General features: G+C 37.6%; 1 protein-coding gene across 3 annotated transcripts in view; it reads left to right on the top strand.

The window, feature by feature from the left end:
- ABCA1 (ATP-binding cassette A1) overlaps positions 1-13111 on the top strand; it is a 54469-nt gene that overhangs the window by 17261 nt on the left and 24097 nt on the right. For all 3 annotated transcript variants that reach the window (XM_029270948.2, XM_020356691.3, XM_083077226.1), the window contains 5 exons: positions 1690-1796; positions 3485-3547; positions 11735-11821; positions 12582-12680; positions 12757-12941. In XM_029270948.2, the coding sequence (XP_029126781.1) occupies positions 1690-1796; positions 3485-3547; positions 11735-11821; positions 12582-12680; positions 12757-12941 (541 nt within the window). The remainder of the gene's footprint in view (positions 1-1689; positions 1797-3484; positions 3548-11734; positions 11822-12581; positions 12681-12756; positions 12942-13111) is intronic.

The following is a 13111-nucleotide window of genomic DNA, read 5'->3' on the forward strand; positions in this document are numbered from 1 at the left end:
TTATACTTGTTGTGATTCAGGAATTGTGTAGATTGTTGTACACACACCAATCTTATTTATAGAGAGAATACAATAAATGATAGAGATACTAATCTCTAATATTATGGAAACTAATTTAATCATATCCCTAATTGATAGTGAGGATAATAACCATAATATATGTATCCACAATATCTGTAATATATCCACCATATCTGTAACAATACTGTTGGCTCTAAGTGCTGTCGAGATAGTTGCAACATATTTTCAACTTACATTAACTAACTGACTGCTGTCATGTGACAGTTGTTCCCAGCTGAAATTAGTTGTGGCTGAATAAGTAGCAATTCGGCTGAGACTATATACTCACACAAAAAGTCAGATCTTTTAAATTTAAAATAAAATCGTTGTCTAGTGAAAAATTTGAGATAGGGAGAGAGTATGGTGAAGAGAGATACACAGATTAGAGGAAGAAAAATATTAGCAACACACTTTTTTGAACAAACTCTCTACTATTGGTTGAAATTTATTAAAATTACAAATTTTTGTGGGTCCCTCTTCTAGTTTTGTAATTTTCAGTAAACTTTAACCAATAGTAGAGGGCAATGTAGTCGAAATCGTGTCCCTACATGAAGTATCGTTCGTAGAATCATATGATTCTATGGTTTCAAGCCTCCTATATGTGTTCATTCACATGCAGAACCGCTCACAAGTATGTAAGGCAGAATTGCTGTGTGGAATCGGTGGGAGCGGCAATATTTACATGCAGCAAATTTTTAATTTTAGGGCTCCTGTTCAATTTTTCACTTTTTTGGGACAGTGCAAGTTTTTTTCTTCCTGAAATTTGGTTTTGGGCCAAACATTTACATGTCTCTTTTTTGTTTTGGGCTTAATATAATTTTAGCCCGTAACCCAAACTAGACCTATTCACTAATCGTTATTCCTAATCACTAATATAATTAAATCAATATTGTCTCTCACTCATGACGTGAACAATTCAGTACATGAACAGTCCGCGCACCACATGGCCTTTGTTAGTCATTTCAATTATGTACGGAGTTTACATATTGACTTTATTATGCTTATGACTTTAAGCTTAAATTAAGTATTCCATGTGTCATGATGACCTTTTTCCCCCTTATTTATACTATTTTAGATGCATATATAAGAATTTATTTGCACATATCTGGATTTTATAATTTTAGTAGAATCTTATGTTTCGTTTTACGATTCTGTGACCTTTTTCCAACTCGAACTAGAATCTCAATTTTGACTACCCTAGTAAAGTGTGTGTTTAGAAAATGTTGCTTGCACTCCTCTGAATAAAGGAATAGATACGTGGGGAGCCTTGAAATACTTAATCATACTGCTAGAAACTTTTAGAAATTGTTGATTTTAATTAATTTCCTTTTAAAATTTTGGGTGTTATGTTTTAGATCCATAGTGTCTTTCTCATTTCTTAAAATTGGTTGCCTTCTACTGTGGATGGTACTTTTTTTTTCCCTTTGTAATGCCTGGTCAATGGTTGAACGAGGGATATTTTGAGAGATTGCACTCTCCTTCTGTAAGGTTTTTTTTTCCCTTGTTATCATTGTTGTTGTTGTTGTTATTATTATTATTATTGGTTTTACATGCACTAATAAGCTTTATCTTTATCTACAACTGATAGACAAAACATTGTTGCTAAATGATTTTGTTTCTGTTTTCAAGGACATAATGGAGCTGGGAAAAGCACGACAATCTCAATGCTTGTTGGTCTGCTTCCTCCTACTTCTGGGGATGCTTTGGTGTTTGGAAAGAACATTGTATCAGATATTGTAAGTTTTTTGTTCTATAGTCTCATGTATGTTTGTAGTTCTAAATAGTATGTGCTGAGGAATTTAGGAGATTATTCAGTAATTACTGTCTTATGTGACTATGACTGGTTATAAACTGTAGTATATGTGTCAATCGAATATCTGAATCTGAATTTGTGTTGTGCGTACAAATATATAAAGGGAAACAGAATCAATTTCCCAAAGGTTAGGGATTAAAATCAGTAACAACCTAAACTATCTAAGGAAATTATGGAAGCATATCAAAGAATTGAAGGAAAGCACAGCACATAATTACAAACACAACTAACACTCCCCCTCAAAGTTGGAGCATATATATTATATGCATACAGCTTGTTACATATGTATGCAGTTCTAGGACCCTGGAAGACCTCAGTAAAGATGTCTGCTATCTAATCCTTGGAACTTACAGAATAAGTCTTGATGGTGCCAGAAAGGATCTTCTCTCTAATGAAATGATAATCACCTTCTATTGTTTAGTTTTGTAATGAATGATTAAGCTTGAAGAAAGCTACAAAATTGATTGATTATCACAAGCAAGCTTCATAGGACCTATCTCACAGCACTTCTTGGATAAAGTGCTTTATCAATAAAAGTTCACTAGTAGTATAAGCCATAGCATAATACTCTGCCTCTGTACTTGATGTAGCAACAACAGCCTACTTCTTCCTCTGCCAACCATGAAATTAAAAACTTCCTCCAATAAGAACACAGTAAACTAAAGTGGACTTCCTATCACTAGCACTACTATTCCCAATATGCTTCTGTTCTGTGTGTCCAATGATATTACAGTTTTGGGTCAGAGAATGTTTATTGTCCCATGCCTCAAATTTTGGTTCATCTGGGAGAGGATCCCCTCCATCAATAAGATTCAACTTTGATTGTTCTTTAAGAATTCTCCAATGTATTGAGCCCATGTTGATTTATTCCAACTATCAAGTCAGTATGGACCCACCACATTGGGAAAATCATTAGGGCCTACCAGGATGAATTTTTTCTCAGCCATCACTGAAACAGAAGAACAAAGAACCAAAGAAGAAGTTGATTTAGATCTATTGCAAACAACTCAAAACTGGACAACACCCTCTCTAAATGATTTTTATTTATTTGAATGGAAAAGGAGATGTAATTGGAAAAGGTTGAGTTGATAATATCTTGATTGATAATGATTTTAATTTGCAAGATTATTTACTTTAGAGTTTAAATATTTAGGTCTTTTTGTTTTGGTGTTTTGAAGTTTGACATACCTTATGTCTTTGTCTGTTTTGTATTTAGGATTGAATTGTATATGGCTTTATCATGTTGAATTGTAGAATGTTTATCACTATTGACAAGCCAGACTTGGATATCCTCTCCGAATTTATTTTTTTGTTACTTTCCCCTTTCATGTTGAGCATTTGCTCTAAGTCTTGTGTTTAGTGATTAAATGTTGTTGGAGTTAGGAGTGAGGCGTTCAAATCTTGTCTAACATTTTGCTTGCATGAATTTTGGTTCATGTCCCCCATAGTTTTGTATTATTCTGAATAAATTTTTGGTGCGCTGCAAATGTTAGATAGTGGCTGAGATGCTGAGATAGTTGGGATTTCTTCCTCTATTATGATGCCTTTGCATGCCAATTTTGCTTAAGAAAAACACCTGTTCATTCAAAATGCAATTGTCTTGTGTTGTAGGATGAGATACGGAAGGTTTTGGGTGTCTGCCCACAACATGATATACTCTTTCCTGAATTAACAGTAAGTAGAAGTATGCTTTTATTTTTTTATTCTCTGCAATTTGCATATTTGTTGAATGGTGGCTCTAGAATATTAATTGTTGCCATTTTTTTTTTTCTATAACTAATTGGCTATAGGAAAAATGCATGTATTGCACTACACAACTTGTTTAAAGAGAGAAAAATGAGAGACCAGGTGGGTGAATCTGTTTGTCCCAATTACACACGGGAGTATATTATAGATAGTCATAAGACACAAGGATACTACTATAGTTACATATTTATACTATTTACATAATTCTAACACCAAGTCTTAAGTTGGAACATATAAATTATATGCCCCAAGCTTGTTACATATATAATCATCCAAGGATCTCTCAATGACTGTTAGAATAGTGGATTTAAGCCTAACTCAACCCTACAAAACCGGCTTATAAGGTGAGGGTTGCTTTCCACTTATATACTATTCAATTGCTAATCTCTAGTCGATGTGGGACTTGGGTTTTTCCCAATACACCCCCTCACGTCCAACACTATTGGGCTTGGTACGTAGATAAATGGTGGGTGACCCTTTTTAATGATCTAGGATTGGCGGGACTTGGGTTTTTCCCAATACACCCCCTCATGCCTATGAGGCATGCATCAATGGTGGGTGACCCATTTTTAAAGTGGATCTAAATGGCTCTAATACCATGTTAGAATAGTGGATTTAAGCCTAACTTAACCCTACAAAACCGGCTTATAAGGTGAGGGTTGCTTTCCACTTATATACTATTCAATTGTCTAATCTCTAGTCGATGTGGGGCTTGGATTTTTCCCAATAATGACTAAGCAAATATATCTGCTAATTGGTCATTTGAGTTTACAAAGCTTGTCATAATGTCTCTTGATAAGATATTCTGCCTAATGAAATGACAAACTATCTCAATGTGTTTGCTCCTCTCATTGAATGCTGAACTTGAGGCCATATGCAAGGCAACTTGATTGTCACAAATGAGCATCATCTATCAAACATCCCCAAAACCTTAATTCTTTGAGCAACTATTTGAGTCATAAAAATTCACAAGTGGCTGATATTCTGCCTATACACTTGATCGTGCTGCGATATTTTCCTTCTTACTCTTCCGAAGTACAAAGTTATCACTAATAAAAAACACAATATCCAGAAGTAGATTTCCTATTTGTGGGAGAGCCTACCTAATTTGCATGAGTATCTCACCATTCATGTATGACCTTTGTCTTCATACAATAGACCTTTTCCTAGTTTTGCTTTAATATATTTCACATAGTAGTCAATAGCGGCCGCTATCATGGTGTGTCACAGCAGAGTGGCTTCGTGCTACTACATTGACCGTGGAGCAGAGTGGTTTATTATAGTGGCCAAGGTGGGTGTAATGTGGCGAAGTGGAGTGACGATTTAAAAAATCAGAAAAAACCTCATTAAGGGTATTTTTGCCTTTTCATTCGGGTCCCCCTCTACACATTTTTCCCTCAACCGTAAGTCCCTTCTTTTCTATTGAGTGCGAACAGCCTTAGTCCCTCGACAACTCTCGTCTTCTTTGTCCCTTTCTCATTCCTTTTCTTGGGCTCTCTCTCTATTCCTCATCTTGGACTCTTTCTCTGTCTTCTCCTATTAGAGAAGAGAATAGGATAATAAATACTTTTATTTGTTGTATTATTTACGTGTATTCAAATATATTTTCTGATTGTATTTTGCTAACACCTTTAGGTTAGTTAGTCTTGTTGACTTACTAACTCTTGAGTTAGTTAAGTCCGTTAGGTCTATATATGTAGGTGATACCTCTCTTGTATTACTTTATCAAATTTACTCATATTCAATAATATTTCTCTAAGAATTCTTTCTCTTATATGGTATCATCGTGAGCACGGTTTGTTCCGTTTCTCTGCCCATATATCTGTCGTGTCTGGCCTTCGTCTCCGTCGTTCTGACCCTCGCGCTACCCACGTTCATCGTGCTTTCCCTTCGCCATTGATTGCGCGTTTGTCGCGCATCGTTGCTTGATTTTCTTGCCCGGAATTCCCTTGCTGTTGCTCACGCGATTGTCGCGCCTCACCGTTGCTGTTCCTTGCACGTTCGTCGCGTCTCGTGGTTTTCTTCGCTCGCGCCTCTGCTGTTGCGCAATTTCTTGTCTACACTGATCCAATGGCTTCTTCCTCTTCTTCTTCTGATCATTCCGCTTTGCATACCTTTTCTCAGTCCGTTACGTGCAAATTGGATGACAAAAATTTCATGACCTGGCAGCAACAGGTCATTGCTGTGATTCGCGCCCATGACCTCGAACGTTTCGTTGTTAATCCAAAGATTCCACTCAAGTACTTGACTGCTGAAGATCGTGACTCCAACACCGTCAACCCTGAGTATACTGTCTGGGACCGCAAAGATTCTTTGCTCTTTTCTTGGCTGCTTTCGAAACTTTCTAAATCAATTCAGGCTCGCGTCGTCTCCAGTCGGCATTCCTATCAGATTTGGGATCTTGTATTTCAACATTTTCACTCTCTCACCAAGGTTAAAGCTGCTCAACTGCGTCTTGAACTTCGCACGATCAAGAAAGGGACACGTTCGTGCTCTGAATATCTCCTTCGCATTAGTACCATCATTGAAATGCTGGCTTCGATTGGTAATCCTGTTTCACCCTGTGAGCATGCTGAATGCATCATTGGTGGTCTTCCTCCTGAGTATGTCTCGCTAATTTCCGCAGTTACCGCCTTTGCTAGCAGGGATGACACCTTCTCCCCTGCAGAACTTGAGAACGTCATTCTTGCTCAAGAAGCTCGTCTAGACCAAGCTAAGATCTCTGTCCTTCAAGAACCTGCAACAATCAATCTTGCCCAGACTGTTCCTGTTCCTCAAGTGCCTCCCAATGCCAACCTAGCCTTCCAACAACCTCAGCTGCCTCATCCTCAACCTAATACGTTTCAGAATTTTTCTGCTCAGACCAGAGAAGGTGGTCGTGGTTGCCGTGGTGGTCAGAATCGCGGTTCTCCGGTTCAATGTCAAATCTGTCACAAACGTGGTCATGAAGCCTCCACGTGTTATCAGCGGTTTACCCCAATGCTTGCCTTTTATCCTACTTTTGGCTCAGGTTCCGTTTATCCTCCTCGTACTGGTGCTGTTCCACAGTTTGGAACTACAAATATGCTTGGTTTTTCTGGTCAAGCCTCGTTGCCTCCCTACACCGTGGGTAGTTCCTTTGGGTCTACTCCCTCTGGTTTCTATCTGCCACCACCTGGGTTCATTCTTCCTGCGTCATCACTCACTTAGCAAGGCTATTCTGGTGCTCCTTCCTCTGCTCCAAGAGCCACGCCAACTTTGAATACTGCCACAACTTGGATCCCTGATTCTGGTGCGTCCCATCATGCCACCCCGGATCCTCAACATCTTCTTCAAAGTGCTCAGTTTACCGGAGCTGAGCACCTTGCCATGGCCAATGGCCAAGGTACATCTATTACTTCAATTGACTCTAATGTGTTTAGGTCCCCACTTAATCCTTCCACAGTTCTCTGTCTTAAAGATCTATTACTTGTTCCTACTTTAACGAAAAATCTGATCAGTGTCTCTAAATTTGTCAAAGATAATAATGTCTATTTTGTGTTCTATCCTCATTCATGCTTTGTCAAATCACAGGATTTGAACGAGACTCTTCTTGAGGGCAAGCTTGGAGAAGATGGTCTCTATCATTTTCATCCAATTCTTGCTAAGAATAATTCCAACTCTGGCGGCATTTCCAAGCATCTTGCTTTTCTTAATTCTGCACCCTCTATTTTTGTTTCTAAACAGTGTAAACATGTTGTTTCCAATACTTACAAACAGTGGCATTTATGATTAGGGCATCCTCATCATGATGCACTAATCAAAGCTCTACAATTGTGTAACATTCGCATTCCTCACAGTAATAAAATTTCCAACTTTTGTAATTCATGTTGTGTGGCTAAATCTCATAAACTCCCTTCTAAAACCTCCACCACTGTTTATTCCAAACCACTTGAACTTGTTTTTCTTGATGTTTGGGGACCTGCATCATTAGATTCCAGTTGTGGTTATTTGTACTTTTTGACGTGTGTTGATGCTTGTACTAGATATGTATGGATTTATCTTCTGCACCGAAAGTCCGACGTTCTCTCTCACTTTCTTAACTTCAAAGCACTTGCTGAAAAACAATTTCAAACTCCACTTAAGGCGGTTCAAACTGATGGTGGTGGTGAGTTTCGTCCCTTAATCCCGTTTTTACAGAAAGAAGGCATCGTTCATCGACTTACCTGTTCGTACACTCATCATCAAAATGGCATGGTTGAAAGGCGCCATCGTCATATTGTTGAACTGGGCTTGGCTATGCTTCATCATGCTTCGTTACCACTCAAATTCTGGGATCATGCTTTTCTGACTGCTGTTTATCTTATTAACCGGCTCCCCTCCTCATCCATTGATCATCATTCACCCTACAAACTCATTCATCACAAAGAACTTGATTACCAGTTTCTAAAAGTCTTTGGCTGCTCCTGTTTTCCATTACTCAGACCCTACAATTAGCATAAGATTCAACCTCGGTCCGAGGAGTGTCTCTTCTTGGGCTACTCTCCTACTCACAAAGGCTACAAATGCTTAAGTAAGTCTGGTCGCATCTACATCAGCAAAGATGTAGTGTTTAATGAAGACAGATTTCCCTACCAGGATCTTTTTGTCTCCAAATCTGTATCATCTGCCCCTGCCACCTTTGTCTCCAATATTCCATCTCTCATCAGTCCTCCCAATCTCTTCTCCCTTAACCCACCTCAATCTGCTCTACTTGAGAGCTCTGCTTCTTCAGATGATGGTCTCTTACGCTCTCAATCTGCATCTGTTGATTCTCAACTTCCCTCATCAATTTCATCACCCAATACCTTTGCTGCCTCTGCTTCAACTTCAGAACTGGCCAGACCCCTTAACCTTCATCCAATGACCACACGCTCGAAAAATGGTATTGTTCAACCCAGACTAAACCCCGCACTTCTTCTTTCACATGTTGTGCCCAAGACAGTCAAAACTGCATTAGCTGATTCTCATTGGCTTGCTGCCATGCAAGCTGAAATCACAGCCTTACATAACAACAAAACCTGGACCTTAACTACCCTGCCTCCTGGCAAAAAACCCATTGGCTGCAAATGGGTTTTTCATGTCAAGGAGAATCCTGATGGCTCAATAAATAAATATAAAGCTCGGCTTGTTGCAAAAGGCTTCCATCAACAACCCGGTTTGGACTTCTCTGAAACTTTTTCTCCTGTTGTGAAACTTGTGACCATTCGCATTGTTCTTTCACTTGCTGTCTCCTTTCGGTGGCCTCTTCGACAACTTGATATTAATAATGCCTTTCTCAATGGCATACTTGAGGAGGACATTTACATGTCTCAACCCCCTGGCTTTGTTGACTCTGCCAATAAAAATCTTGTTTGCAAATTGCACAAATCTCTTTATGGCCTAAAACAGGCTCCTCGCGCATGGTTTGACAAACTCACGTCTGTGTTACTCATACTTGGCTTTAGCAAAAGCACGTGTGATCCCAGTCTCTTCATTTTCTCCACATCAGCTGCAACTGTTTTTATGCTTGTCTATGTTGAAGATATCATTGTCACGGGAAATTCCCCTTCCTTGCTACAGAAATTTGTTACCCAACTCAATGCTACTTTTTCTCTTAAAGATCTTGGCACTCTGGACTACTTCTTAGGCATTGAAGTTAAATCTCTCTCTCACGGAAAGTTGCTACTCTCCCAAGATAAGTATATCACTGATCTTCTTACTAAGGTCAACATGGAAGATTCAAAAGGCATCTCCACTCCTATGATTGGTGGTCAACAACTTGCTAAAGATGCTACTCTATTTGATGATCCTACTTTGTACAGATCCGTAGTTGGTGCATTACAGTATGCCACAATTACGCGACCTGAAATTGCCTTCAGTGTTAACAAGGTAAGTCAGTTCATGTGCTCTCCCATGGAAGAGCATTGGAAAGTTGTCAAACGAATTCTTAGATACCTAAAAGGAACTGTCGGTCATGGACTTGTGTTCTCTCCTTCAAAGCACACTGCTCCCTTCAATCTCACTGCATTTACTGATGCTGATTGGGCGTCTGATCCGAATGATCGAAGATCAACTTCAGCGGCATGTCTCTATCTTGGTCCTAATCTCGTGTCTTGGTGGTCCAAGAAATAGCTACTTGTTGCCCAATCTAGCACTGAAGCTGAATATAGAGCCTTAGCTCAAGCTGTAACTGAAGTTTTGTGGATTCAGTCACTTCTGAAGGATTAAAGGTTCCCCTAAACACTCCTACTGTACTTTGTGACAATCAAAGTACTGTTGCACTCTCGCACAATCGTGTTTTACACTCAAGATCCAAGCATATGGAGCTTGATATCTTTTTTGTTCGTGAAAAGGTACTCAACAAGTCCATCGTTGTTTCGCATATACCTGCCCAACATCAGTTTGCGGATGTCCTGACCAAGGCCTTGTCTCCCAATCGATTTCTTCTTCTTCGCTCCAAGCTCAATGTTGCTGATCCATCTACTATGTTTCATCCCCCTTGAGCTTGTAGGGGGTGTATTAGAGAAGAGAATAGGATAATAAATACTTTTATTTGTTGTATTATTTATGTGTATTCAAATATATTTTCTGATTGTATTTTGCTAACACCTTTAGGTTAGTTAGTCTTGTTGACTTACTAACTCTTGAGTTAGTTAAGTCCGTTAGGTCTATATATGTAGGTGATACCTCTCTTGTATTACTTTATCAAATTTACTCATATTCAATAATATTTCTCTAAGAATTCTTTCTCTTATATCTCCACTCCTCCTCTCTAATCATCCGTATTTTTTTCTCTCTTTTTTTACTCTGTTCTCCTTGTTTCTTTTTTCTTCTATTTTTTTCTCTCTTCTCATTCTCGTGATTTTCTTCTTTTACTTTTTTTTTTCCTGTTTGCATCTTTTTTCTGTTCCATTTCTTTCTCTTTTTTCTGTTCATTTTTTTTTTTATTTGGGTGTTTTTGTTCTTTGGTGATCAACAAAACCATGACCCAACCAAACGCTAATTAACCAAAAAATAGAGCTTAGGGGTTGGTGTTGCTGGAACTGGTCCGGGTCCTAGTCCCACACCATCAATGGGTTCTTCAATCAAAATGTTCACGTCTACTGGTGACAACATTGATGTATTTTGGAAGTGGAACAACTTTAGCACTTTGTTTTCTAGACATTTTATGCTATATTTTGTTTGAGTACTATGAAATTTTATTATTAAAAAGATTAATGCATGAATTTAGAGTTTTTTCTCCTTTTTTTTAGCTTATATGTATATATATTATTAATTATTAATTATTTAATATATATAAATATAATATTAAAATAGCGATCTACCCACTATCCCACTTTTGGGGTCGGCCGCTCTGCTTCGCTATCCGGGATTGAATACTATGATATTTTAAAATATGAATTACAACACCCCAATGTCCCTCACATAAAGAGTTAAATGTCTCAACACTAACTGAAAAAGAAATATTTGGATGTTATTGGCTTTGACTTTGATCCTGTGTTTGCCTACCACAACTGCTGCAAATTCTAGTTGTGTTGATTTGTCAAAGCTGTATAATCATCATTCTAAAGTGGAGGAAACATGAGGAAAGAGGTTAACTGAGTCACTTTTTTTCACTAAGAAACAATTGGAGCACTTGTACAAGTTCTTTTCAACTAAAATGTCAATATGTCCATTCTTTTCTCTGGCCACAAAATGTATTTTCTTTTCTACTAATTTTAGTACCAAACAAGATTCTTGCGATTAGTATTGCCAGACTTCATCATTGTATGGAATTGGGAGCTGACTCATACAATTCATGCGATTCTAACTGCACTGGTTTTTACCACCATCATCTAATATTTCTTGGTCCATCACGGCTTGTATTACAAGTTTTATGGGGTTATTTTCTCTATTATAAATTAGAAACAACTAGATGCACAATACTATACACTTGTGCATTAAAGTTGGGGTTCCTTTATGATCTTTTCTTTCTTCACAGATATAATTATGCATCCCCCTTTAGCTATGATATCTGATTTGATTACATTGATATGTACATCTTTCATTTTGTTTATTATTATTTTATTTTTACTAAAAACACCTTAATATTTTACAATGTATGATATGCTGAATTCTTCCATTGACTTTACCCAGGTTAGAGAGCATTTAGAACTGTTTGCCATATTAAAGGGTGTGGAAGAACACTCATTGGACAATGTTGTTACTAATATGGCTGATGAGGTGAGTTCGGTAATTTTAAGTCTTAACAAATTTTGATTTTACCATCCATAACTATGATTTAGAAAGTTTTGTTGAATTGAACTTGTAAAATTATCTAATCAATTGAGATATTGTTAGTCTTATAATCTTATTTTTCCTAGTCTCAACACTTAGATTTCATCGTAAGTGAAGTTGCCCAACAAATATATGGGTCGCACCCCAACAATTGAGGCAAGCAATGTGAGACCTTCCAACACCCCCTTCCATAGGTACCTGCCTAAATAGGCACTTTACCAAGATAGGTTATAGGTTCTGATATCATGTTAGATTCCATTTTAAAACCAATTGGCATCAAGTGATGTTTTCAACAAATATGTAAGTTACACCCTAAAAATTGAGGCAGGTGATGTGAGACCTCCAACATTAATTTTCTAATCACCTTTTGCTTGAAACAAATAGATTGCAAAACAATTTATATACAAAAATTGTTATTAAGTTATGCTAAAGTGTAATTAAGCTTGATTGCACTTGCAAAATATTAACTTGTGTTTAGGTAAGACTTTATTAATCAAGGAAAGCTTGTGTGCATTCCTACTTTGTATGGCTCTTTGTCATGACCTGAATTCTGGGTCCATGGCTTGTGAATTGCTGAGATGACATAGGCTTGTGCAAGTCATTCAAGCCTCAAAAATTAACAATAACCAACACCGTACTTCCATTTTTAACTTGCAAAATAATCCAATCAACTTAGTATGTTAGATAACTTTTATTGTATAAACAGGTGGGCCTGGCTGATAAAATCAACAGTATTGTGAGAACTCTTTCTGGTGGCATGAAGAGGAAGTTGTCTCTTGGAATTGCATTGATTGGAAACAGTAAGGTAGGACCCATATTGACATCATTTTGTTATATTCATATGTTGAACAAAACTGGAATCTTTGGGATTTACATGACAGGTTATAGTCCTTGATGAACCCACTAGCGGAATGGATCCATACTCGATGCGCTTGACTTGGCAATTAATAAAAAAAATTAAGAAGGGCAGAATAATTTTGCTCACTACACATTCTATGGATGAAGCAGAAGAACTAGGTGACCGGATAGCTATCATGGCCAATGGTTCTTTGAAATGCTGTGGAAGGTTAATTTCATTTTCACTTTTTCTCAAATATTATGTCTTGGAGAAACTCTGAAGAACTTCTGGTATTTTAATTTTTGTAATATTTCCTGCTAGAGAGATGTTTACACTTGATAAACCCATTTGGAAATCTAAGTAAGACATTCTCAAAGGATAAATTAAATCCTTTATCT

The sequence above is a fragment of the Cajanus cajan genome, chromosome 6, assembly GCF_000230855.2.
Source record: "Cajanus cajan strain Asha chromosome 6, NIPB_CcT2T_4, whole genome shotgun sequence".
Taxonomy (NCBI): domain Eukaryota; kingdom Viridiplantae; phylum Streptophyta; class Magnoliopsida; order Fabales; family Fabaceae; genus Cajanus; species Cajanus cajan.